General features: G+C 37.7%; 1 protein-coding gene across 8 annotated transcripts in view; it reads right to left on the bottom strand.

The window, feature by feature from the left end:
• ATRX (ATRX chromatin remodeler) overlaps positions 1–25,297 on the bottom strand; it is an 88,611-nt gene that overhangs the window by 55,468 nt on the left and 7,846 nt on the right. For 4 of the 8 annotated variants that reach the window (XM_074835338.1, XM_074835339.1, XM_074835340.1 and 1 more), the window contains exons 1-9: positions 24,922–24,979; positions 22,512–22,624; positions 19,334–19,389; positions 17,466–17,518; positions 15,724–15,848; positions 14,321–14,440; positions 9,960–10,069; positions 8,312–8,379; positions 2,414–5,340 (exon numbers count right to left, since the gene is read on the bottom strand). In XM_074835338.1, coding sequence (XP_074691439.1) covers positions 2,414–5,340; positions 8,312–8,379; positions 9,960–10,069; positions 14,321–14,440; positions 15,724–15,848; positions 17,466–17,518; positions 19,334–19,389; positions 22,512–22,624; positions 24,922–24,965 — 3,616 coding nt within the window. In that variant the 5' untranslated portion in view covers positions 24,966–24,979. Of the gene's footprint in view, positions 1–2,413; positions 5,341–8,311; positions 8,380–9,959; positions 10,070–14,320; positions 14,441–15,723; positions 15,849–17,465; positions 17,519–19,333; positions 19,390–22,511; positions 22,625–24,921; positions 24,980–25,297 lie in introns of those variants that run through there. The other 4 variants (XM_074835342.1, XM_074835344.1, XM_074835341.1 and 1 more) reach the window with 2 other exon arrangements.

Genomic DNA, 25,297 nt, shown 5'->3' with positions numbered 1-25,297 from the left:
GAGTGGACTAAAACTAGGCTGCGAGAGGCTTGCTCCAAATTGTTTTAACGTACACTTGTCCTGGAATTACCACTAGCCAGATGTCTGACAGGACCAGGTAAGAGGTGATCACAGAAAAGTCCCTCAATCTGGGACTTCGATAAATAGAACTATCCTGTTGGTTAAACCAGATTCTAAGTCTCATTCAACGATCAACCTATATAGCCTCTTCAGACACAGAAGAGACTCCTTTATTTATTCACCTATTAAGCCAAAAACAAACTGAAAAGCTAGGGCAAGTTTTCCTCCTCATAAGGCAAACTCATAGAAACATACAGTCACCAAGACTGGAAGAGACCTCTGGACACAATGTACTCCAACCCCCTCCTCAAAGCACAGGTGACTCCAAAGTGAGGTCAGTTTTCTCAGGCCAGTCAAGGTTTGAGTATTTCCAGTGACAGGGATTCCAGAATTTGACAGGGCAACCAGTTTCAGGCTTTGACCACCCTCAGTGTAAGGAGTTTAATCAGTTTTCCTTGCCAAAACTTGTACCCATGGCCTCTCATCCATTTGTCGTGCATCCAGCTCAGCCTTTTCTAGAACTACCCATTAGGTGATTAGAAGACTGCAATTAAGACTCCCCATTTTTACCATTCTCCCTCCAGGCTATATGAATCCACTTCTGTCTAACTCTGTTGTCAGTCATGCTACATCACCATCTCATTTTTCCAATTCGTAGACTGTTATCCATCTCTCCCATTCAATAATTATCCCATCTTTCCACTTGTGACTTGCAAATAAATAAAAAAAAAAAAAAAATCACCCTCACTGCCTCAGACACCTTCTGATTTATTAAAACCAACTTTTTCCTCCTGAGCCATTTCAATACCAAGTCTGTGAACATACACTGTACATGAGCAATTTTATTTTTTAAGTATTTTTCTTTGATGGTCCAGTGATGGCGAGAACTGTTGCATAGGGATTACTGTCACCGAGTACCATTAATTGTCTATCTATAGTGAGTGTTGTAACAGCCATGGCCACTACCACATGAAGACGCCAGTTCCTTACCATGCAAACCATTCATTATTTGCAATCTCCCCCAGCAGTAGCATCACTAGGAAAAACATTGTTTTGGCAGCCATCAAAGAAAAGCCTTAAGTCCTAGTATTACATGCACTGAGATGCAACTAAACTTACTTCATTGGGGGACCCTGAAAAACAAACATTACAGGGCTGTATAATACAGAGAACAAGAAACTTATTTTCCAACTGTTACTCTACAATGATGCAAAACACCATCAAACTTCACTTTCTTACAGGGCTCTAAATCCAAAGAAGCACAGCACCTGTGAAAAGCAACCTTTGCATGCGCAAAGATTAACAACTCTTGAGAAATTAAGCTGCAGGAAAACTTAGGGAAGAAGTGGGTCAGCATCAAGTTGATATGAAAAAGGACGAACATTATGTTTAATCTGAAATCTGGGTGTTTTGCTTGTGGTGGTGGTTCGGTTTTTTAAGAAACTACAAATAACCGTCACCTCATTTTGCATTTAGTGTCTGCCTACAAGGGCTTTTCCAAAAAAATGCAACTATGGCCCTTCTGCTACCTTCATAAACATATTGCTGTTTTATTAATTTTTGTTTAGTTGCAGAGTCACAAACTGCTGTATCTGAGCCAACAATTACAATAGAGTCATGCTCAGCAGATGTCATATGGTTGGGGATGTCTCTTTGGGCAGTTGGGGTCAGCTGTCCCGGCTGTGCCCCCTCCCAACTCCTTGTGCACCCCCAGCCTCCTCGCTGGTGGGGTGAGGAGCAGAAAAGCTGACTCTGTGTAAGCGCTGCTCAGCGGTAACTACAACATCCCTGTGCTGTCAACACTGTTCCAGCACCAATCCAAACCATAGCCCCATGGCAGCTACTGTGAAGAAAATTAACTCTATCCCATCCAAAATCAGCACACTAACACCAGCTGCTCTAAGGCTACATGGGTCTCATGAGGCATAAAAACCACCTACTTGATTTTTAAAATGTCTGTTACAATGCCACAAGTCTTCAGAGTTGTCTCTAGTACACAACCATGACCTGACAAATTTGAGTTCATCAGATACCTACTGCTTAAAACTAGCTTTTGCTAAATAGTACCTGGGCAACCAAAGAACAGGCTTCTGAAAGCTGTGCTGCAAGGAAATACCTGTGGGAATTACAGACTATAGCTTCTCAAACCTCTCCATTTACAGTGACATCCTTTTCCCTGCACAAATTGAAATGGGTGCTTCCAAATCAGTATCAGAAAACCTGTCTGCAAACGTTTAAATGTAGAATTACCTACTTATGAATATTTTCACTTCTAGATGATTAAACATTACCCAAATCTTACAAACTTCTCTATTAATATAGTAATAATACATGCAGATGAACATTTGCACACCTGATGACTGACAAAATCCTGTACCAGCAGACAGCATTAAGTTTTCAGTCACTGGCATAATTTTCTGCTCATCACTGCTTCCATCACCTGTTGAATTCTGTTCATCATTTTCTTCCTTATCAGATGAGGAAGAGGAAGTGACAACCACCTTCTTTTTTGACACTTTCTTTTTTAAGTTACTCTTTTTACTTTCTTTCATTGACCCTCTTTTAATCTTTTTCTTACTGTCTTCATAAGATTCCTCATCAGAAGAGGACAATGAGTCATTCTGTTCCTTCTTGGAAATTTTCTTTTTGTGACTTATTTTTTTCTTTTCTTTAGTTTCGGTTTGTTTTTTACTCTGCACAGCATCTTCAGAAGAACTCTCCTCTTTTAGGGGAGATTTTTCAGCATCAGAGGATAAATCAATCTGTACTCTTTTAGATAGTCTCTCCCTCAAATTCCTCCTTTTCTTTTCTTTAAACACTGGTTCATTTTTAGTTTTGTCGTTTTCAGAAGAATTGCAACTTCCTTTCTCTGGAGATGACTTTTCAACATCAGAAGAGGAATCATCTTGTTCTTTCTTATAACTTTTCTTTTTCAATTTTTCAGATTTCTTCACTTTGCTTTCTGATGCTTTTTTATTCTTGACCCTGTCTTTTGATAAATCAAAATTGTGCTCTTTTTTTGCAGATTTCTCAGTACTCTCTGAAGAAGAATCTTCCTGTGGCTTTTTCTTTTTCAAATCCTTGCTCTTCTTAATTGCAGCTTGCTTTACACCTTTAGGACAACTCTCCTCCTTCTCCAGTAAAGACTTCTCAACATCAGAAGACTCATCATGCTTTCCCTTTACATTTTTTTCTTTTAAGTCTCTGTTTATCCTTTCCTTAGCAACTGACCCCTTACCAATTTTTTTATCTTTAGAAGAATGATTAACCTCCTTCTCTGGGGAAGACTTTTCAGCATCATCATCTTCAGAAGATTTCTCTCTCTGTTTCTTCAAATTCGTCTTTCTCTTACTACTTACTTTTTTCCTCTGCTCTTCTTCAGAGGAATCATAACTATCTTCTTTTTGTGAGTATTTTTTCTTAGCTTTTTTTGCCGACTCAATTTTACTCAAAATTTTTATTTCTTTTTCTAACTCAGAATCATAGTTTGAAGAATCTGAATAGTTTTGTCGTTTCTTTTTAGCAGAAGTGGAATTTTTAGCTGATTTGCCTCTTTTAGCATCTAAATCTGAACCAGAACTGGAACTTTTTCTTTTTCGTTTTCCATTTTCATCCTTTACTGGTTGATCCTTTAGAAAATTTAAAGTCTTCTGATCATTTGTTGGTGCTTCACTATTGCTATCAATATCTGAAGAACTGTGACTCATCATAGCTACTTCTTTAAGAACAGCTGGCATCTCATCAGAATCTGAGCTGTGATCCAATACATATGGCTTTTTTGATTTAGAAAGTTTATTAGGGCTAGGACCATCAACAGTGCTGTCAGAAGAATTTCTTTTATCATTTTTCCTCCTTGGTTGTTTTGATGATTTTCTCTTACGTTTTTCATTACATGTGTCATTGCTATCTTCTTCTGAATTTGATGTTAAAGGACTGATGTCTGTTTGGCGCCTCAGAGGTGTGGTCTTCACACGTGGTGATCTCCTGAGATCAGATTCCTCTACAAGTGAGACAGTTTCATTCTCTGTGGAAGGTTCACTGCCACCATGATGATTTTGTTTTACAGAATCACAGTTTTCTGCTCTAGGTATTACATCAACATCCTTACTTGCCTTTTCTAGATTGCTGTTTTGATCTTCAGCTTTAACTGTAGACTCTGAAAGGGTAACAGGAGTCAATTTTACAACCAATTCTTTTGATCCTTTAGCAGATGATTTTAACTTAGTACCACCTTTGGTATCTTTCATAGGAGTGTTCATTTTTACATTTGAATTTAGAGTCTCATGATCTGTTCCTGTATTTCCATTGTCTTGCTCATCTGATGTAATCTGAACCTCCATAGCAGATTCTAGAGTCTCAAAAATATCTTCAGGAACAGATGAAGGAACGGAGACTATATCCATGTCTAAAGCCTCTGTACTATTAGGTTCATACTGAGGTTCTTCATTTCTGCCAGACCTTTTCTCTTCACCAGAAGTACGCTTGTTTTCCGTTTGTTCCACTGTTGGAACACTTTGATCCATGGGCTCACTGCCAGGCCGTTCTGATACAACTTTTTTGTGTGTCTTTACGGCATCATCCTCTTTTAATGCCACATGTTCCTTTCCTTCATCTTTTTTCACCTCATTTTTCTCTGATCTAACATCAGGTTTTTTCTCTTTGGTATTTTTGTCTTTGATTTTAACACTCAAAGCATGCATCTCCAGGTTCAGGCCTTCTTCCAGTGCCAGATGAGCTTTTTTCAGGTCATTCAACACAGATTTAAAAGCTTTTAGCTGAGAAAGTTGCAGAGCTGGGCTTTTTACATTTTCTGCAGCTTTTTTCAAAAAGCTTACAAAGCTAGAATTCAGACTTGCTGTAGTTTCAACCAGCTTTTTTGTTTTCTTAAGCAAGTCTTTTGGCACCATAAGTGCTTTATAAGAATATGTTAGTGAACCTGAATATGAACGATCTAGTTTTTTTTCCTCACCATTGCAGTTTGAATTGCTTCTCTTTGGAGAAAACTTGACTGTATGGTCATATATTTTACTTTTTTCACTTTCAACTCTGATCTTTTTTTTGTTTTGTTGCAGTAACTGTTCTAAATTTTCAAAGACACTGTCACATGCAGTGACCAAGTCCAACAAAGGCTCTGGATGACAAATATAGCAGTGCCACTGGTTATTTTCATCCAGTATAGTCGACAGCTCCTTTCGACCCAGGTTGCGCAAAATGCACTTTTTACAGAAGGCGTTATGGCAAAAGTCACAGCAAATCAAATTTCCACCTTCAGCACACCACCTGAAATGAAACATAAGAAATATAAGAGTCTTATCTCCATACCAACAAGGTGACAAATTTGAGACATTTCACTATTTTTCACTATTATATTTATTATTTTATATTATTTTTCACTATTTGATACAGAATTTGCATTTTAAAAATTCAGGCGATAAACAGATACCCATTAATTTATTTAACAATATTAAAAACATGACTGAAAAGCAGAAAGTCAAATTAAAAAGTCAGAAAATTAAGGTATTAGATTAACAGTTCACAAAGCTGAAATGGTCAGTAAGATCCAAACACAATTTCAGCACCGATTTTAAATGACAAAAATTAAATTTTCTTTTCCATGTTTCTTCTGAGAATTAAAAAAAAAATTATTTATGTTACAGCAAAACAAATTAGCTTAACACTTTCTAGCTTTAAGTGGTATATTACTACTACAGGCACATATGAAAAAAATACACATGGTTTTTGATCTATGCATAGATTGCATAGGCTTTGATGAAGACCTGAAAAGTAGGTAACAAGTAAGCTCACAGGCATCACAGACTGCACAGTTTTGACTGGATTACACATTTAGGTATTTGATGTAAGGACAGAGAAGTACTTTAGTATTTCAAAATTGGGAAACTCATCTGTAAAAGTAAGTTTCTGTGGCTCACAAGGTTTAGAATGTCAGATTCTATCCCCACCTTTAAAGTATTTGTAAGGTGGCACGCATCATAGAATCAAAAAAAAGTTTGGGTTGGAAGGGACCTTAAAGATCATCTGGTTCCAGCCCCTCTGCCACTGGCAGGGACACCTTCCACTAGACCAGGTTGCTCAAAGCCCCGTCCAACCTGGCCTTGAACACTGCCAGGGAGGGGGCAGCCACAGCTTCTCTGGGCAACCTGTGCCTGTGTCTCACCACCCTCACAGGGAAGAATTTCTTCCTTATATCTAATCTGAATTTACCCTCTGTCAGTTTAAAACCGTTACCCCTCATCCTATCCCCACATACCCTGATCAAGAGTCCCTCCCCAGCTTTAGCCCCCTTTAAGCACTGGGAGGCCGCTCTAAGGTCTCCCCGGAGCCTTCTCTTCTCCAGGCTGAACACCCCCAACTCTCTCAGCCTGTCCTCACAGAGGAGGTGCTCCAGCCCCTTGATCATCTTTGTGGCCTCCTCTGGACTCACTCGAGCAGGTCCATGTCCTTCTGATGTTGGGGGCCCCAGAGCTGGACACAGAACTGCAGGGGGGGTCTCATGAGAGCAGAGTAGAGGGGGAGAATCCCCTCCCTCGACCTGCTGGCCACACTTCTCTTAATGCAGCCCAGGACACGGTTGGCTTTCTGGGCTGTGAGCGCACATTGCTGGCTCACAGTCAGTTTTCCATACACCAATACCCTCAAGTCCTTCTCCGCAGGGCTGCTCTCAATCCACTCCTCTCCCAGCCTGGATTTGTGCCTGGGATTGCCCCAACCCATGTGCAGGACCTTGCCCTTGGCCTTGTTGAACTTCATGAGGTTCACACAGGCACACCTCTCCAGCCTGTCCAGGTCCCTCTGGATGACACATCCCTTCCCTCCAGCGTGTGACTGCACCACACAGCTTGGTGTCATCGGTGAACTTGCTGAGGGTGCACTCAAATCCACTGTCCATGTCACCAAGAATGATGCTAAACAGCACCAATCCCCACACTGACCCCTGAGGAACGGCACTCATCACTGCTCTCCACTTGGACATCGAGCCGTTGACCTCAGCTCTGAGTGCAACCATCCAGCCAATTTCTTATCCACTGAGTGGTCCATCTGTCAAATCCATGTGTCTCCAATTCAGAGACAAGGATGTCATGCGGGACAGTGTCAAATGCTTTGCACGTGTCCAGGCAGATGACGTCAATTGCTCTTCCCTTATCCACCAATGCTGTAACCCTGTTGTAGAAGGCCACCAAATTCATCACACGTAGTTTGCCCTTAGTGAAGCCATGCTGGCTGTCACCAATCACCTCCTTATTCTCCATGTACCCTAACGTATTTTCCAGGCTAGAGCCCTTGCAGGTGAAGACTGAGGCAAAAAAGTCGTTGAGTACCTCGGCCTTCTCAATATCCCTGGTAACTAAGTCCCCCATTTCCTTTCGGAGAGGGCCCATATTTTCCCTAGTCTTCCTTTTATTGTTGACGTACCTGTAAAAGCTTTTCTTATTGCCCTTGACATCCCTAGCCAGATTCAGTTTTATCAGGGTTTTGGCCTTCCTAAGCTGATCCCTGGCTACTCGGACAGTTTCTCTATATTCCTCCTAAGCTATCTGTCCTTGCTTCCACCTTCTGTAAATTTCCTTTTTGTGTTTGAGCTTGTCCAGTTGCTCCTTGTTCATCCATGCAGGTCTCCTGGCATTTTTGCCTGACTTCCTTGGGCTGCATCGCTCCTGAGCTTGGCAGAAGTGATCCTTGAATATTAACCAGCTTTCTTAGGCCCCTCTTCCCTCCAGGGCTGTATCCCATGCTACTCCACCAGGCAGATCCCTGAAGAGGAGAGGCCAAAGTCTACAATCCTGAAGTCCAGGGCAGTGAGCTTGCTGTGCATCCTCCTCACTGCCCTAAGGATCTTGAACCCCACCTGCCACTGCAGCTGAAGCTGCCCTTGAGCTTCACACTCCCCACCAGCCCCTCCCTGTTGGCGAGAACAATGTGAAACATTCTGGGAATTTTTTTGAAGGTGTGGGCTTTTTTTCCAGTTGCTAGTAAAGAGGGTTCTCCCAGAACAAATGTGATGTCTTACAAGTGTTTGCTACTGGATGCCTTTATAGAACGTTTTCCTGTTAATTACTAAAATAACAATTAAATATTTATAAAAACCCTAGGGTTGAGCATTTCTTAGTGAGAAACAACTGTTGATTAAGCTCTTATGTACTGGTCTTTATCTGTCAATAATTTCATTATTGCAAGAAAAAAAAACCACAAACCAAAGAGCTGTGGGTGTTATTTCAGGTTTTTGTGCACTTACCTACACTGTTCATCCATTCCATCTGAATCACGGCTAATGTCATCACTCATGTAGTACTTGTAGCAAGTCTGTAAAGAGATAGCACAAAGCATTTTTTATTAAATCTCAACTGGACTTCAGTAATTCATATGATTTCAGCATGTATTAGAAGCAAGCCATTAAAAGCAGCAGCTGCAAGGTCTTCAGCATTCCAACCCTTACATTTGTGTTAATCTAAAAAACATCTTCCATAAATACAACAGGTCCTAAACCATGACTTTTTATTTAGCTGGCTCAAGGTCTATTTGAAAATTAAATAGACTTCTGTTTGATAGCTTCGTACTTGGATATTTCAGAACATCAACTGAATGCTTCTCTTCTAACCTGTAAGTTTTTTCCATCTATTTCCTAGGCAAATCAATACATCTTCCCTGACACAATTCATCCTACATAAATGACAATTTCCAGCTGAATGCTCCTTATGTTAGCAATTGATCCCATAGGGCTTTAAATAAAAAGGTCTTCAGTATTTATCCCGATGTTAACATCCAAGACCTGAATTTCCAGGTGCAAACTAAGCATTTTCATTGAAAAATTGGTAATACTAAGCAAACGATACACACAACTCATCTAGTAACAGCAGTGGCTTCAGTTGCTGAATTCTTTAAACCAAATTTTGAAGGTGTGGGGGTTTTTTTTGCATGCATCACAAGAACATGTACAGCTGCATGTTAGGGATTTTCAATTCTAGGACTCCAATGAAGGCTGAAAACAGTTGTCTTGTAACCTGATTTTTCTAAAGCATATTTTATAAAAGAAACAAGCCAGAATGAATAGAAGAAATGAGCCATAATATTAGACTAGATGGACATGCCTAAGACAGTATGTCAGCTGAACATGTAACATTAACTGGGAATTGGGGGAGAAGCAGAAGGAGCAAAGAGAAGGGGATTGCTAAATGTGCATTCTAACACAGACCTGTATCTCCCTAGAGATATCTTTATTAATACAGGATCTCTACAGCTATAGAAATATGCAAGAGAGAGGTCTCTATATCTCTTTGAAATTAAAAGAGGGAGGTAGGAATGCTTCCTTCCCTGTTCCTCATCTCTTGCAGGCAATTTAAGGCCTAACTGAAGCCACCATGAAACCATGTAGCGGAAGACCCAGATGCTGGTTTTGGGTTATGGACTAGACCATCATTACAGACACTGCCATAAATGAAAACAGTCCAGGAGCTGTACACAAGTGAAACTGAGATGGCTTTGAAGCTACTTTTTCACTTCTCATTCTGATGTTGTTTTACATACAATGCTTTACCAAGAGATCCAGAATTGAATCTGCTCTTATATACATTATGAGTAGGCAGAAATTTCAGACAGATCATTTAAAATAAAAAATTCACTGAAATTATAGACTTAAATATAACTGTAAAAATGAATTACAAGATAAGCCACAATGACTTTAACTGGGGTGTAAGAAAATTGGAATATAAATTTGTAAGCTGTATTTGCCTTTTTGTTTTCTGCTTTTAGTTTCCTTAACTATAAGCGTTAATGACTGAAAAGCTTATTGGATAATAAACAAGAACTACTCCCACCCAAATCAACTAATACAACATTTCAAACAAAACCAAACAGTACAAACTGTAGAACTGTTTACTACATACCTTACAAATAAGAACCTTCAGTGTAGGATGTCTATAGATTGAATCCTTTTGAAAATGGTTGACCTGTTGCCCACAAGCTGTACAGCTTACAATTCCATGTAGTCCTTCCTCTATAGAGAGGATTATAAACCACACATTAATTGTTTTCATTTTTATTTTTTAAAGAAATCTGTATATACCTATTTCATTTTCTTACAATATTTTGGCCTGTTAGGTTTTTCATATGCCTTTATTTCTTTACCACCCAGCGTTAGATAAATCTTTCTGTAACCACTCGTCATTTAAAGACTGAAAGAATTTTCCTCTAATTTCTATACTCCACTTAAGGTCAAGATACAATTCTTCTCCTTTGACAGATTTAATTTGGATTAACTGGTCACCTCATGAGAACACACCTACGTAAGAGTCATCACTAAAACTCTTTCAAAGCAGCCCTGGTATTCCGTACAACCTTCCTCGTTTAATCTTTGTTCATAAAATACCATTTTAATTCATGTTTGTGTCATTGTATTTCTTTCACATACAGTTTTCGTTTCTCAAAGAAAAATATGGGAAACAGTTACAGAAGATGCATGAAATGCTTATAATAGTGCCTGAAAAAACATCTTTCACTTTTTGTTCCCTTCTTGATGGGGGTTTTTGTTGTTGGTTGGGGTTTGGTTTTTTTTGAAACTGCAATTTTGCTGTAATACATATATTCTCACCATCTTGCCGATTGCTCCCGCATTTCATGTACCACTCTGCTGCTGTATCTACTTTGGTCAAGAAAGCATTTCTTTATTGTCAATCCCCCAATTCATTTTGAAAGGTGGTGAACTCAGGGTTGGGAGGCTTCCTACATGCCAGGTTGTTAAACAGACTAATTAATACTGTAAGACCATTTTGTTTTCAACAGCATCACTGCTTTCAAGAAAAAGGAAGATCATTTGTGAAAGCTCATACATCCGCTCAGAGAGGTCATTGTTTAAACCCGGCTGGCAGTCAGACACTATGCAGCCACTCACTCACCCTCCCCTGGGCATGGAAAAAAAATTGAAGGAGTAAAGGGAGACTCATAGGTTGAGATAAAAAGTTTAATAATTGAAATAAAACAATAACAATAATAGAAACTACAAACAGGTAAAGTACAACGCAACTGCTCACCACCTGCCAACTGATACCAGTCCGTTCCCCACTAGCTATCCCAAAAAAACAAGATCCCGAAACTGCAATCTCAGAAGTGAGAGAGAGAACTCCGTCCTTCCCGGACCCTCCTTTATATACTGAGCATGACATTACACAATATGGAGTACTTCACTGGCCAATTTGGGTCCATCACTCTGGCTTCTTGTACACCTGCACACAGGCAGGACATGGGGAGTTGGAAAGTCCTTGATCTCTTAGCAACAAGTGAAAACATCAGTGTATGATCAACTTTCTTCTCCTACCAAATCCCACACTGAATCCAAAACACAGCACTATTCTAGCTACTAAGAAGAAAAATTAACTCTATCCCAACCAAAACCAGGACAGTGTACTTTCAAAAACTTAAATTTGGGATCAAGCAGATAGAGGTTTGATATGGGATCACTTAACTGTGACTAGTGTTTGCTGTCATGTTCAGTAAAGTAGTGTAAGAAAATTAACTCAAATGGTTAACTTAACAGTTACAGTCTGAGTACAGACCATATATTTTTTTTTTTTTTTTTAAATAATCACTACCATAGAATTAGAACCAAGCACCAACACCACAATGCTAAGGAACTGAATGAATGTTCTCAAGGTACAATACACACAACTAGCAATTTACTACTGAAGCACAATCTTGAATAGCTTACAGGCCAGTAAAAACAACTAATACACCCTTACAATTCAGTGAAAATAGTGGGTCTGAAATTCTGAATACAAGATTTGTTGTTTTCAACTTCAATGCACGTGTGACTATGTACTGCAGAGCTTGTGGACTTGCAAAGCACCTCCTATGACCACAAAACCAGCTCAAACGTCTGTTTCAAACGTTGCTGGTAAACCTTGAATAAACGCATGCACCAGTATTGTATTACTTGAAAAAGAAGCCTACCCAGGCTTTTTCAAACATCACAGTCCTTAAATGGGTGTAAGAATCACAGAGGGTAACAGCCAACTGAGGGAGAACAAGCTTATCACCGTCAAGTCCCAAGCTACTTCCCCCTTCTCTACAACTTTAAGGGAAAGCACTTCTGTCTCCTTCCCCAAAAATCTGCAAGTTGGAACCAGAAAAAAAAGAAGAGGGTAATTTATGAGGCAAACCTCAGTAAACCATGTTACTACTACAAATTACGACGATCCAAAGAAATTAAACAACTACTAATTCATTTATACTGAGAAAATACTTACTTAAAAGACATTCCAAACTATGAGTTTATTAGCAAAAACACAATCATAAGCATTCTGCAGACACAGAACCTGAAAATAAGAACTGACACAATGCCTTTTACAGTCTTGGATAAAAGCGTTTTGATGCTATAAAGGCAAGAGTTCTATTACTACTACTATTTCTAATATAAACAGGACACGTAACTCCTAATAAAAATGCAAAGATGCACTCTGCAAGGACAAGGCAGACTGGCATTTTTTTATTTTATTGTTATTATTTATTTACTTGCTGTGCATAGAATTCAGGATCTCAGGTAGGTGAGACTACAGGCTTACCTGCTTAAACTAGTAATGCTTAACTTTGTATGTGCACAGGCTAGGCACCCCATTCTAGTAGCAAGAGAAAGGTAAGTGCCGTTTCACGTGACCAGACTTGCTGCGTGCGAGTGTGGAATAAATGAATCTGCACTACCTCTTCTGTGCATGTCACAAAATAAAACTGTTCTGATGCATTCCTAATCCAGCTGCTCTTGAAGTAGACTGCTGTCATGTCCTTTACCTGGCCACCTTTCCTGGTCTGGAAATGGGGACAACACAGGGAAATGGAATAGGTACTGCCTCCTCCCAAAAGCTGACAGGAGCTTAACACATGTACTGGCTAACTTTAAAATCAAATCAAAGATTATCAGTAGTGACACAGATATAGCTGAGCTTCCCCTGGATAAAGATATGACTTAAACTCTTGATGTCCCTTCCAAAATTATTATCTTATGTCAGGCACCAGTACATGAGCAACACGTCCAGATACACAAAGGAAAGTTGGAAAAAAAAAAAACAACTGGAAGGGCAGGTCATATGAATTGTCCTGGGGATGCAGACACAGGCCACAAAGCTCAGGCAGAAGAGTCCTATCTTTTTAACACTATAGCCCTGAAGATTTCTGTTGGCCCTCTTGTAAAATTGTTATAAACACAAATGGAAGAAGTATTCCCACATGCTGAACAGGACATCTTGCGTGAATAGAATGGAACTGACTTTCAAAGATTAATAATTTAGAGAAAACGTCAATGCTCAAAATGTCATCAAAATCATGCATAAACCCATATGCATGCACAAGCACATTTCCACACAGTCACATTTTACTCCTCTTCAACCACAGATGGAGAAATAGCACTTATTAAATTATAGTAAGACTTTAAAAGAGAGCAAGTATCTCAAATGATACAATGGAAAGAATGAATAGTGTGTACAAGAGTTATTTGTCTGAATATCCTGGGTACTGCTGTAGGTGTGTGAACTAAGACACTGCTAGTAGCATTAACAAAAATATCTGCCTTCTTACTGGCTACTTTATACATAATCCTCCCTATCCTTCACTTTTTGGAAAAAAAATGACAGATTAATTTCTGTTACCACTATAATCTACCTAACTTTTTCCCAGTTTTAGCAGCAGCTATGGAAAACCAGCTGGCATGGCAGCTTTCCAAAGATAACCCTTAGAAGGGCCCACTGGTAGGGAATTTCCCACAATTTAAAAACAAAACAAAACTGTCTTTGAATTGTTAGAGGTTTTAGGTTTCTTGTTAGCTCACTGATTGATAGTATGCCTATACATGTCCCTGCTCAAATACAGTTGCTTTCTTGGTGAGTCAGTGAATGTACCCATATCAGTGGTGTTCCAATATAATTCCTTAAAAAAAGGAATACCTGTAACACCTGATTGCAACCAACCAACTGTTCTGAATACAAAGTAAGAAGGGTCCATATGGAGTACCTAATGATGCATCCTATAGCCACTGAAAATAAGAAGTTTAATGAGAACTAATCTTAGCTTTCACTGCTGCATTGCAGGGGCAGCAATGGAGGCTAATTTCAGCCAGCTAGAATCCTTAATGAGCAAAAAGCCAGAAGAGTGGAGGTATTTTTAGGATAATTTATTAGAAATATGAACGATTTTTAGATGTACCAAATGTGGTCATAAGCAACAATTTAAACCCGTTTTAATAAATGTTTTAAATTGTATTTACCTCCACGCTTTTTGGGAGCTTCGGGTTTCATTTTAACGGTATTTCTGCTTCTAAATTCAGGCCCTTTAAAATCATCTTTGTCTTCATTCAGCACTGGCTCAGGCTGTACAACCACTGTACCTAGAATAATTTTATTTAGAAATTGGAAACCATTACACATTCAAATGAAGTGCAAAAGTCCTGTTTAAATAAAACCCAACACAGTATCTCAAAAAAAAAAAGTGCAATCTGTTGACTAAAACTCAAAGTTTTGAATGCACAGATGTTCACAGAAAAAAAAAAAAAAACAGAACACAAAAAACCCACCACACACTTCAAATTATGTCTGTTTTGCAGTTGTAGGACAAAAGTCAAAGACTGAATGGGCTATGAAGAGCAAATTCTGCTCTCTGCCCTGATGTGGTACGTGCAGAACAGGACTGTCATACTGCTGGGTGTGTGTAGTACAGGAATTTGCAGTGCAATGCTACAAATAAAGGACTTTGATTACGTCACTTAAATCTATCAAAAGCTTTAGAGTAACTACTCTTTCCTCTCTCTTTTCCCCCCTTCTATCCAGTTTCCCTCATCTTAATTTATTTGAGCATGAAATAAGTGAAAGAGCAATAAAATAAAACCTGTTTTGTGTTCAACAAAATTCGGAAATTCTTTTCTTATTTAAACAGAGAAGAGTACTAATCAAAGTTATGTGCATGAAAAACTATCTTTCCTACTTAAGAGCTCAATTTTAACACTTTTGTTGCAAGGACACCAGAAATAATCTAATATTCTGAAAAAATAATTTTAAAGTGACTGTTTTACATACTGCTACTCTTGCAGTAAACAGTAGCGGCCCCTCCAATTTTTCCTATAGCTTTCATAGGTAAGAAACGGAAGAGATTAATCAAACTCACATTATAGTTAAGAGCAGCGGGATGTAGGCTTATAGTATTAACTGTTTTAAAAGGGGGCTTAAAAATAGATCCAGTAATGACATTTCCCCCCCAGATTTAGTTTTGCTTTTGTTGATCTAATTATTAATAATCTCAAAGATGGAACACTAAAATAAGTAAGACTTGCAAGTGACAGAGTTTAAGACTTCTACAAAAGAGTAAATTATTTCCCGTTTCATGTTGGTTTTATACAGATGTCAGTAGACATTTGAAATTAGCCACCAGCACATGCTGGTGTACCCACTGATTAAAGTATGCTGGGTTCAAAACCAAAGGTGCTTGGCTTTCTCTTTTAAATGCACATGAACGGGGTGTGGGGGGAGTGGTGTGCACTAACGTATGTTTTTATATAAAAGCCAGGACCTAAGACAGGCATTTTACTAAAACATGTGCATTCTAGTTAATTATTTATACCACATCATAATCTTGGCTAATTTGCTGAATTCAGAAAGACATACAGACATGAACTACCTTTAGGCAAGCTTTGCATATCAACATCGTTTTCCGAGTTTTCATTTGAAATATCTTCATTTACAGTCTCATCTAAGATTTGTTCATCATCTGATCCAACATATTTTGTTACAACTGTAGGTTTCCTGCATAGACAGAAAAAAACCCAGACCGTGACAAATATTACATACTGCAATACAGGTAAGTCTGGCGCTTTGCAAACAAAACACCATACTAACTGGGGAAACCTATGTTCTCCTTGAATTCATTAAAGACATTATGAGACAGGATGCTCTGAGTTATTACAGTAAGTTGTAGGCTTATTTTCTTGTTAGAAACAGGAATTCTCCCCTCCTGTGTGAAATAAGATATAAAATATTTTTCACAGGCTTGTTTTATTTTTTTTTTGTAAAATTGAGGTTTGATGTGTTTTTAAGAAGGTATGCTGGCAAGTCACACTTCTAGGAAAAGAGCCTAAATGAAACACAAGTGAAAGTCTGCTCAGAAATTTTATACATCATTCCCAAGTTTAACAGTCAGCGCAAAGAGAACACACAGATATTAGCAAATGACAAAAAGCAGCTTGGCAGAAAAGATGCTTGCAAGGAAATAAAAGAAATGCAGAAAGAAATTAAACAGCTGACTGTTAATACAAGGACCAGTTGCCAGAGTTTCACATAAACATAATTTAGAACTGAATCCATTAAAATGAATGAATTTACAATGTCAGAGCAGGGGAAAAAAAAAGAAAAAAAATGTTGAGCACAATTTTCAGTAGTCTGAGGTTAAGATATGAACTACTGCAGGATACTGGTTTTGTCAGTATCAGGCACAGTATGATAAATGTATGAGTTAAAATACCTTTAGTGATAGACAGGAAGCAAAAAACGACTGTAAAAATTATAGAAATGAAAAAGAGTTCAGCAGGACACTGGATTCAGAAGATGAGGGAGAAATTAAAGCCAAATATAAAACCACACAGAATCAAGACAAACAGAAAAGGGAGAATGAAGAATATTGTTTAATTCCAGTGGACATAATAAACTTGAATAAAAAGGAAAGTGAGAAGAGATACATACTTTTTAAAGAGCAGTAAGAAGGCAGCTGTTGAAATCGTGCATTTAGTAGAGCTCACCTACCTATACAGTATACTAGGATTTTAAAAAAATCATGAAGGACAACTTGAATGAACATCATGTGAGAACAAAAGATAAGAAGGAATTTTACTAGATTAAGTCTGCTGTTACTTAGGTCACAATTTGTCTCCTGTAGGTTCAAACTGGGTGGTAAATGGTTAACTCCACACTTCTTTTAAATGAAAGAGCAAAAAAAGATTAAGCAGAGATGCAGCAAATGGCAGCTTCTGCACAGGACAACTTAACAGCACATTTTGATTCTACAGTCTCCCAACAGTAAGGTACATAAAGCCTTCCGCCAATATGACCCAATTCACATTTTTGGAAGAATCCTGCACGTAGAAACAGCAAGAGCAAAGGAGTAATTGTATAAACACCTTTGTCCTGAAGATACAGGATAATCTTCTTGTCTTTGTTAATAAAAATCAAGCTTTACGATCTTAAACTCTGACCCTGAAAGACCATTTGAATTTTACGTGTACGATGAGGCATTTGTTTTACCAACACTCTGCTAACCGAATGGATTTATATTATACTTGTGTATACTAAAGTATGTGGCATAGTGTATGGACTTTTCTAGTTTCACATGCCAAAAGTAACCTTTTCGTTTTTATTTTCCAAACCAACCTTTTTGAACGTGATGATCCTAAAGATTTGGTTCTTTCTGAAGAACTACTGCCCTAAAAACAAGAAAAAAAAATTAAAAAGTCAACACAGTTGCAACCAGGTGACCTGTCAACAAAAACAGATTCTTACATTAACTACAATACATCTCAGAAGTCACCAGTGCTCTTACTGTCCCGTCCCCCCGTCCGTGTCCCCCCCCCCAAAAAAAAGCAGGAAAAGCATTAACAAAAGTGACGTACAATTTCAATAGTCATGCCAGTTCAGTTAAACTAAGACTCCAAGAAGTCATTATTCTTCTAAAAACAGATTTAGGAATAGGTGTCACCAAACTCTAATGAAGTCACTAATGCTTACTAACCTCCCTGTGCATATATCTTAAAAGAAATCAAGAGAGGGAACTGTTTTAAGTTGAGACATTCAGAGAGAAACACTGCATGTATCTCAAGCACCGACTCTTCATAAAATGGAGGAAATTCTCTCTTTGCAATTCTCAGCTTGCACTACCTGCTGAAAAGTTCTCTCAGCCTTCTGGAGAAGGGACTGAGAATGGCTCATGATCACTGGTTGGTCCTAAGCCTCCTGCTCTGTGTTCATCATGTGCAATGTTAACTTCTGTGATTAGCACATGGAAGAATGACCTAACTCACACATGCACACCTGCCTCCACACCGCTGTGCATTTTCACTTTTTTACAACTCACCAGGATTCCTCACAGCACTTAGTGCTGAGGTACGTTATGAAGGTCTATCAATGTTTTTCACACTATGCGAAGAAACTATCATCTTTTCTGCCATACACATACAGAGGGTTCTTGAAGGTTGGCACTAGGGAGCTATTGCTAGTATGCACCCAAGAATTGCCAGCAGAACGCAGACACTTGTTATCTGGCTCACATACCAGAAAGGGCCGGCTGCCTTCACAGGAAAAGTGATTTTTCAGAGGTTTGTGCCACTTATCATAACCAGGTTTGAGCAGTATCAAATAAATACCTGAATTTACTGCAGTAAAGGCAAACTAAGGACACTGGCACTTGTGCTTTCTCTACATACCAATGTATTGTCAACCAGAATGTTTCCAACAGGAGAGTATATATATTATTTTATGTAAGACATACCACATGAAAAATGTCTTTAATGTATATAACACACCATATAGAAGAAATTTGCTCATGTTTAATAAAGATCCTGTATCTCCACCTTTTTTTCTTTTTTAAAAAAGGAAGCATGTTTGCCTAAAAGGACAACTAAGTACCTACTGCTATCTGACTAACAGGGTGGAAGTGCAAATACAAGGCAGAGAAGCAATTCTTTTAAATCAAAAATAAGTAAGAGCCTGTTTACACATAAGCCAAAGAACAGAATAAGGATAAAAGAGTATTAACTGAATGTCTTTAAAAAGAAAAACTCACTTTGCAATATACTCAGTCTGAACCAATTAACAACACTTTGCGTTTCTTAAAAATGCAATTGCATATCTCAGGTAGGGAAAACCTAATTCTCTAAACTGCGTTAGAGACATTTTCCCCAGGAAATATTGTGCATGAGAAAGACAATGAAGTTGTCCAAGTAAATTTCTGTATTTCAACAATTTAGAAATAAGGGGGGGGGGGGGGTGGGTGCAGTGCAGAGAAACAGGGTTGCTTGCATACGCATAAATCAAAGTATCATTCAAAACTTAGAATTTAAATTTATTTTAAAATATTTTACAGCTAATGTTTCCATCCAGCAGATATGATGTTTACTGCCATGGTTCTGACAATATTCTTTAAGTATTTACTGTAAAAGCAACAAAGTGAACTCAGCCATTTCCTATACTAGCCATTCTGCACTAGTCATGCAACTAGAATTCAAAAGCATTTTTATTCTTACCTCTTCTCTATTGTTCTCCATTGATGTTGGACTACTTTTAGGTTCTCTACTTTTACCTGTGGAGAGAAATTAAAGCAATCCACTGAAGTACAAGAAATATTAAAAGTTCTTCCCACTGTACATCATAGCATTACATTTCACCAGCATGAATAAAGATGACTGCCTGACTTTCAGAGACAAACTGTTGCACAACAAAACAAGAGTCCACTGCATGGCATAAATTTTATAGAAATAATTTAGAAATTACTTTCAGTTAAGCTGCTGATAGGCTGAAAGACAGCCTTCCCATTGGTGAAGAAATACTGAAGAAATGAACGGACAACTGTATATGCAGAAATAATATAGTTAGTGCATTTTTTTAATCCCTGAGAAGTTACTTGAAGTATTTTCTCTTACACATCTTGACGTTAAATCTGGGATCATGGAACCAGAGACAAAAAACCCCATTTGAGACAGGGTATGATAGAGAATTCCCATTTAACGATCTTGGGAACTGTGGAATATAAAACCTAAAGACATGCAACCTGTTAGTATCTGTTCCATCCACCAGTCCAGATAATGGAAGGGAAGTTTCAAGCCCAGTGATTCAATGATACTTGTATGAAGTTGCTCAAAAGGCTTAGTAATATCAGTATTTTAATAGATGCACTACTGAGAAACATGCAAATAAAGTAGTAGAATAATTGTAGGATACAGATCATGACCATCTGTGATTTTAATTTAAGACCGCTAGCACTGCAACTTACTACATCCTTAAACTTCAGTTTGGGGAAAACCAAACAGTTTTCTTTTACACTTTGAAAAAATTAAATCACTTTCATTTAGAAAATGTAATGCTGGGTATTTGACCTAGGCTGAATTGTTTCGGCAAAATTATCCAGTCATTTCTGCATATGAAGCTAAGGTAGGGGGGAATAAAAAATGGAAACAGTTGAAAGGTTTTGGTGCTTTTAAGTACCTGAAATTTCTTCTGTGGAGTATTACCAGCATTGACCTGTTCTGAGGGAAGAACTTGAAATTTGGAAGGAGGGTGACATTTCTTGTGGACACTAGACACTGCCCACCTTCTACTCTTAACCAATTTTGCCCAAGTGATAAATCAATGGAAAACACCAGTTTGAACATGCTCAGTAGAGATTTCTTTAATTCTGGCAGCTACTATCTCTGTAGATTCCACATTCAGGCTGTTAACCAGACCACACGTGCTATTCCCAAAAGCAACTAAACATGCTCCATTGTCAGTTTCTATATGTGACTGGGCTATACACGCGCCCTCCCCATGGCGTGATGGAGGTCACTGCACCCCCTCGCGGCTCCTAGTGCTGACCCAGCTGCACACGCGCCATCCGCTTCAGGGCTGTGAGAGCACAGGATTTCCCCTGTGACTGCTGCTCCAGGGCAGGGGCTGGTCACTTGAAACAAGAGCAGGAAGTCAACCTCCCCTGTGCTCTCAGGAATTCTCCTGCTGGCACCCACACAATGTAGAGGAGGGAGACATCCAGTTCAAATGCAGAGAGGATAAAGCAATATTATTAAGGCTGTAAAATCAAGTACTCAAAAATTAAGAAAAGCCAGAACAAAAGTTACGAGTGTAATTTCACATTACTTATTTTCCTAGCTCATAAGCGTAATGGTACAGTCCAGCTCCACAGCAGTACACAAGATGGAAGTGCTCAGTGAACAACTGCTTCGTGTTTTAATTGGCCTGTGTGCATGGCAGGGACATGTTGCAACTCTCAAGCCACACTGAGCTGTCTTCATCGTCATCTCCCTCCTCACAACACTCTACCTAGTAGTTCACATATCCTCCAAATGCTGGCACGAGATCCATTACTATATAAACCTGATTTGGCCCCAATTGTGTCTATCACTTGTACACTAAATGAGCATCCTGAGGATTAGAAGGAAAAAAAAAAAAAAGAAGGCAGGGTTGCTAAAGACATTATCATTATGCACAGAAAGTTGGGAGGGGAAGTACATTTGCACAGCTAATTCTGGCATTTCCTAATATTTAAGTGTTTAATTCTTGACTTTTCAACTTTAATATGTTCTTTTTTTTAAGAAATAAAATCAGAGATCTCAAAAACAACACTGAAACACGTCTGCTATTAGTTAGTAAGTGTACCCCTTTCATCTGTATTTTAAGGCAAGGAGACAAATTCTACTTCGTAACTACACAGGATAAAAGGAAAAAATTCCTTTTTCCCAGTATGCTCCTCAGCAAAATTTCACGTTGAGATGCACCCACATCAGTTTACTGCTGAATTATCACATAAATAATTTCTTCTTCCTACGTTAACAGTTCAGTTTGATGCTCACACAAAGAGGTTGGTCACATGGCAGCAGACTTTCTCTCAAGACAAAACATTACAAGATAGTAACTGCACACCTGAAAAGCCATGTAAGTTTATTACTTAGGACAACAAGAGTTTGAAAATAAACTCTGTAACACAGACAACACGCTCATTCTCCTGTACTCTATCACTTCAGCACAACTTTTAGATCATTAAACAGTAGAGATTGAAAGGTTGTATCCAGTCCTAGTTACCAGGAAACAGATTTGATCTAGTTCAATTTGGAAGCAAATTTTATTTGGTACTGTTATGAAATAATTTCACTTTTTATGACTGTAATCAAAACAAAGTGTTTAAAAGTCATTACCTATTTTTAACTTTTAAGCAAAAATTTCTAATACCAAATTTGACATAGTGTAGGACTCAAGGTTTTTCAGAAGTATTATTTTGTTTTCAAATGTTACCAGATTACATGTAGAAATCTTCTTAAATAATAATTATGAAAGGATAATCTCCAGAACTTCTTCCACAACTACAAGGACTGCAAAAGCTTTACTTCAGCAGAAAAAACAAGATACTGCACTTACACATTCAGAAAAACTGAACAAGGAAGCCCCAGTACAGCAAATACATGCATGTTTGCCATCTCATGTTTCACAGAAGGTAAGTTACCAGGAGGATTAGCTTTTTTCCACATTTAGAAAAGAATCAGAACTGAAAGAAATACTGTATCAAAGGCCTATTGTATATTTAAGATATCACCACTTAAATCACATTAGGACTTTGCATAATTGCCCCAGTGAAGTGTGATATAGTGAAACAACAGTTATTTGATTTTAGAATCATATATACATTGAAAATAAAAACATAAAACGTCTTTTTACCTATGGTTTTGTTTTTAGATACTGCTGGAGGAGAGTTTGCGTCCTCAGATTCTTCCGATGAGTGAGCCAAGAAGTCATGAAGTTTCTGCACCAATGTATTCAGCTTGCTTTCACTGTTAAAATACAAATAAAACTTGAAGTTACCTATATATCTCTCTCTAATTTAGCAAGCTTGAAAGAAATTATGTTTAATCTCAATTAATGCATACCTACAAAAAAAACTCAGTTACTGCTTAAACATTTGTTTCTGCAACAGAATATCAAAGTAAATAAAAAACCATACAATTTTGTTAAACCCTGAGTTAAATAATACATGCAGCCTTACTGACAAAAAAGCACTAAGGACTCTGTTAAGAATAGTAATAAAAAGCCTATTTTAAATAGCTTTTACTGTTTAAAATTATTTACAAATTTCAAAAAAGTCATGAGTGGTAATGCTGCTATAACATGAAGATGACAAAAAATGAAGATTCTACTTTGTCAGAAGCTGAACAGGTAAAAATAATAAAATCTCTATTTTATTACCAAGAATGTAACCTTTGAGGATATAAAAGACTAGAAATAACAGCAGAATTTCACCTCCAACCTTAGAAACAAACAGGTCCGTTGAGTCTGACAGATCTACCTGCTTACGCAAAGCTTATATTAAATCAGCCATGTGCATATATACTGTGTGTCAGGTATTAATTTTGTAAGAAAACAACCATGTAGGATCAGATCATTTCTTGATCTGTTTGTATGAGTATTCATAATAAATTTATAAAAAAATATTACCCCGGGAATTTTCACTAGGCAGTTTTAGACACCAGAAACTGTTAGTCTCATGTATGCAATCATTACAGTAAAAAGACAACACCTTTATCCTATGCTTTTGCTGAAAAGCTGTATCACTTCATAACCTGCATGTTAATCCCTCTCATTTTACGTTGTTTATTTCAGATTTTCTCCTCCCAAAGCTTCTACAATTTCCTGAGACAAGTGCCTTTTTCTAGCTGCAAGCACACCAGCTGAGGCCAAGGGCAGTCACCTGTTCAGATCCCCCTGTACCAGAAGTTACCACTCGGAGCTGTTTGTCACTGCTTCCCTCCTGGACCCTATCAGTCCTCTAAAATGTGCCAGCTGGTATGTCTGAGTCATCATACCTTATCTGCTACTAGATACGGGTTTTCAAACTGCTGAACTACACTACCCCCTTCGTAAGTTAACCCAGCTAAAGGATACAGGCTTCCATCCTTTTCACTTTTTATCTCCTCATTACTTTCAAAACTTTATCTTCTGATAGCATGAAGAAATAAGATTTTCTGTCACTGTTTTACATGCTGTAGGAACTTTTGAGTATTTTATCAGAAGCTCAACCTACTCACCTTTACCATCTCTACTATTTCTCTGAACACATCCATTTATTAACTTCTGACTTTTAATTTAACTGCAATTGATAAACAAAAAAAATCACCTGTTTTATAAGAAGGACATGCAGGTGAGCACTCTCCTGAGCAATGAGCGAAAGGGTATTATCACATTAATGCAAATGACTATTTAAACCAGTGAAAATAACCACATATAAACCAGCATAAAACATCCATTTAAAAAAAAAAAAAATCTGTAATTTCTTTAAATCTTCTGAAGTACTCAAAACAAAATAGCACTTCATAATGGAAAGATTTTCTGCATGAGTAAAGGACACTTTTCTTTTGAGACTCCATACATACCATCAATCACTTGAGCAACTTTGTATGAGAGTGTAACAAAGTCTGTTTTACTCAAGTGTATCTTAAAATTTTTCTCTCAATCAGTCTAAAAAATCTTTCCCTCTAATTACTGGACTCAAGCTTCTACACAACTGCCAGTCCCTAAACTTCAGCTTCCCTTTTGTCATGGATTGAGGGCATACTTGGAAAACACTGTAACGGTATGCTTCAGTTTTAACAGATTGCACGCTCTACTTTAGAAAGGAGATTTAATGACATTTTATTCACATTAAGTTAAAAAAATTTAGAGTTTTCCAGAATTACTTGATAGTACAAGTACATAAAGAGATTTTATATATCCATTCCAGATGGTCTGAAGAACTAATGTACATTTAGAAATCCCGCAAAACAGTACATTTTTGGTAATAAAAACAAAAAACCCACATGTGGAATTCTGCTCATCTAGTTTGTAAATAACTTGTTTTGGTAACAGCATTTTAAAAAAGAAATGGGAACTATAGATGAGTTATATTATTGTTCTCAATACAAAACAAATTAAAAATAGTATGTATGTGTCTTTGTACTAACACTTGAAACATTATCTACTACCATTTATTAACTCTTATCCTAACTATCCTAACTAGCCTAAAATTATTGTTTTCAGAGCAAAATGCTCATGCTGACAAACAACAATCAAAAAAATAAAATCTACAAACTAATACCGAAAAGTCTTCTCAACTTGCTTTTCCTCTTGATTATTCAGCATTTTGTACCATAAGCCTGTATTAAGGAATACCAGGTCAAATGTAAGTGAAGGTGTTACACTTACTGTACTTCACCACAAAGAAAGTTTATTTTAGGGCAATGCTTTACCTGTTTTTGTAGAAAAGCGATTTTATGTCATGCTTTTATAGTTGAGAATATATTGTCTATAATCTTTTTTAAACCTTCTACTGCAAAATCTTTATTCTTTGCAACATATTAGTAGACCCATCCACTATTAAATTGATCACAACCTATAAAATGTGTATTTTTTTAAAAAACATAGGAGCCTAAAAATTTAGAACCATCTCAAAAGCACTAAGTGAAGCAAGCAGT

The sequence above is a fragment of the Strix aluco genome, chromosome 10 (genome assembly GCF_031877795.1).
Source record: "Strix aluco isolate bStrAlu1 chromosome 10, bStrAlu1.hap1, whole genome shotgun sequence".
NCBI lineage: Eukaryota > Metazoa > Chordata > Aves > Strigiformes > Strigidae > Strix > Strix aluco.
This window is presented reverse-complemented; position numbering and strand designations above follow the sequence as displayed.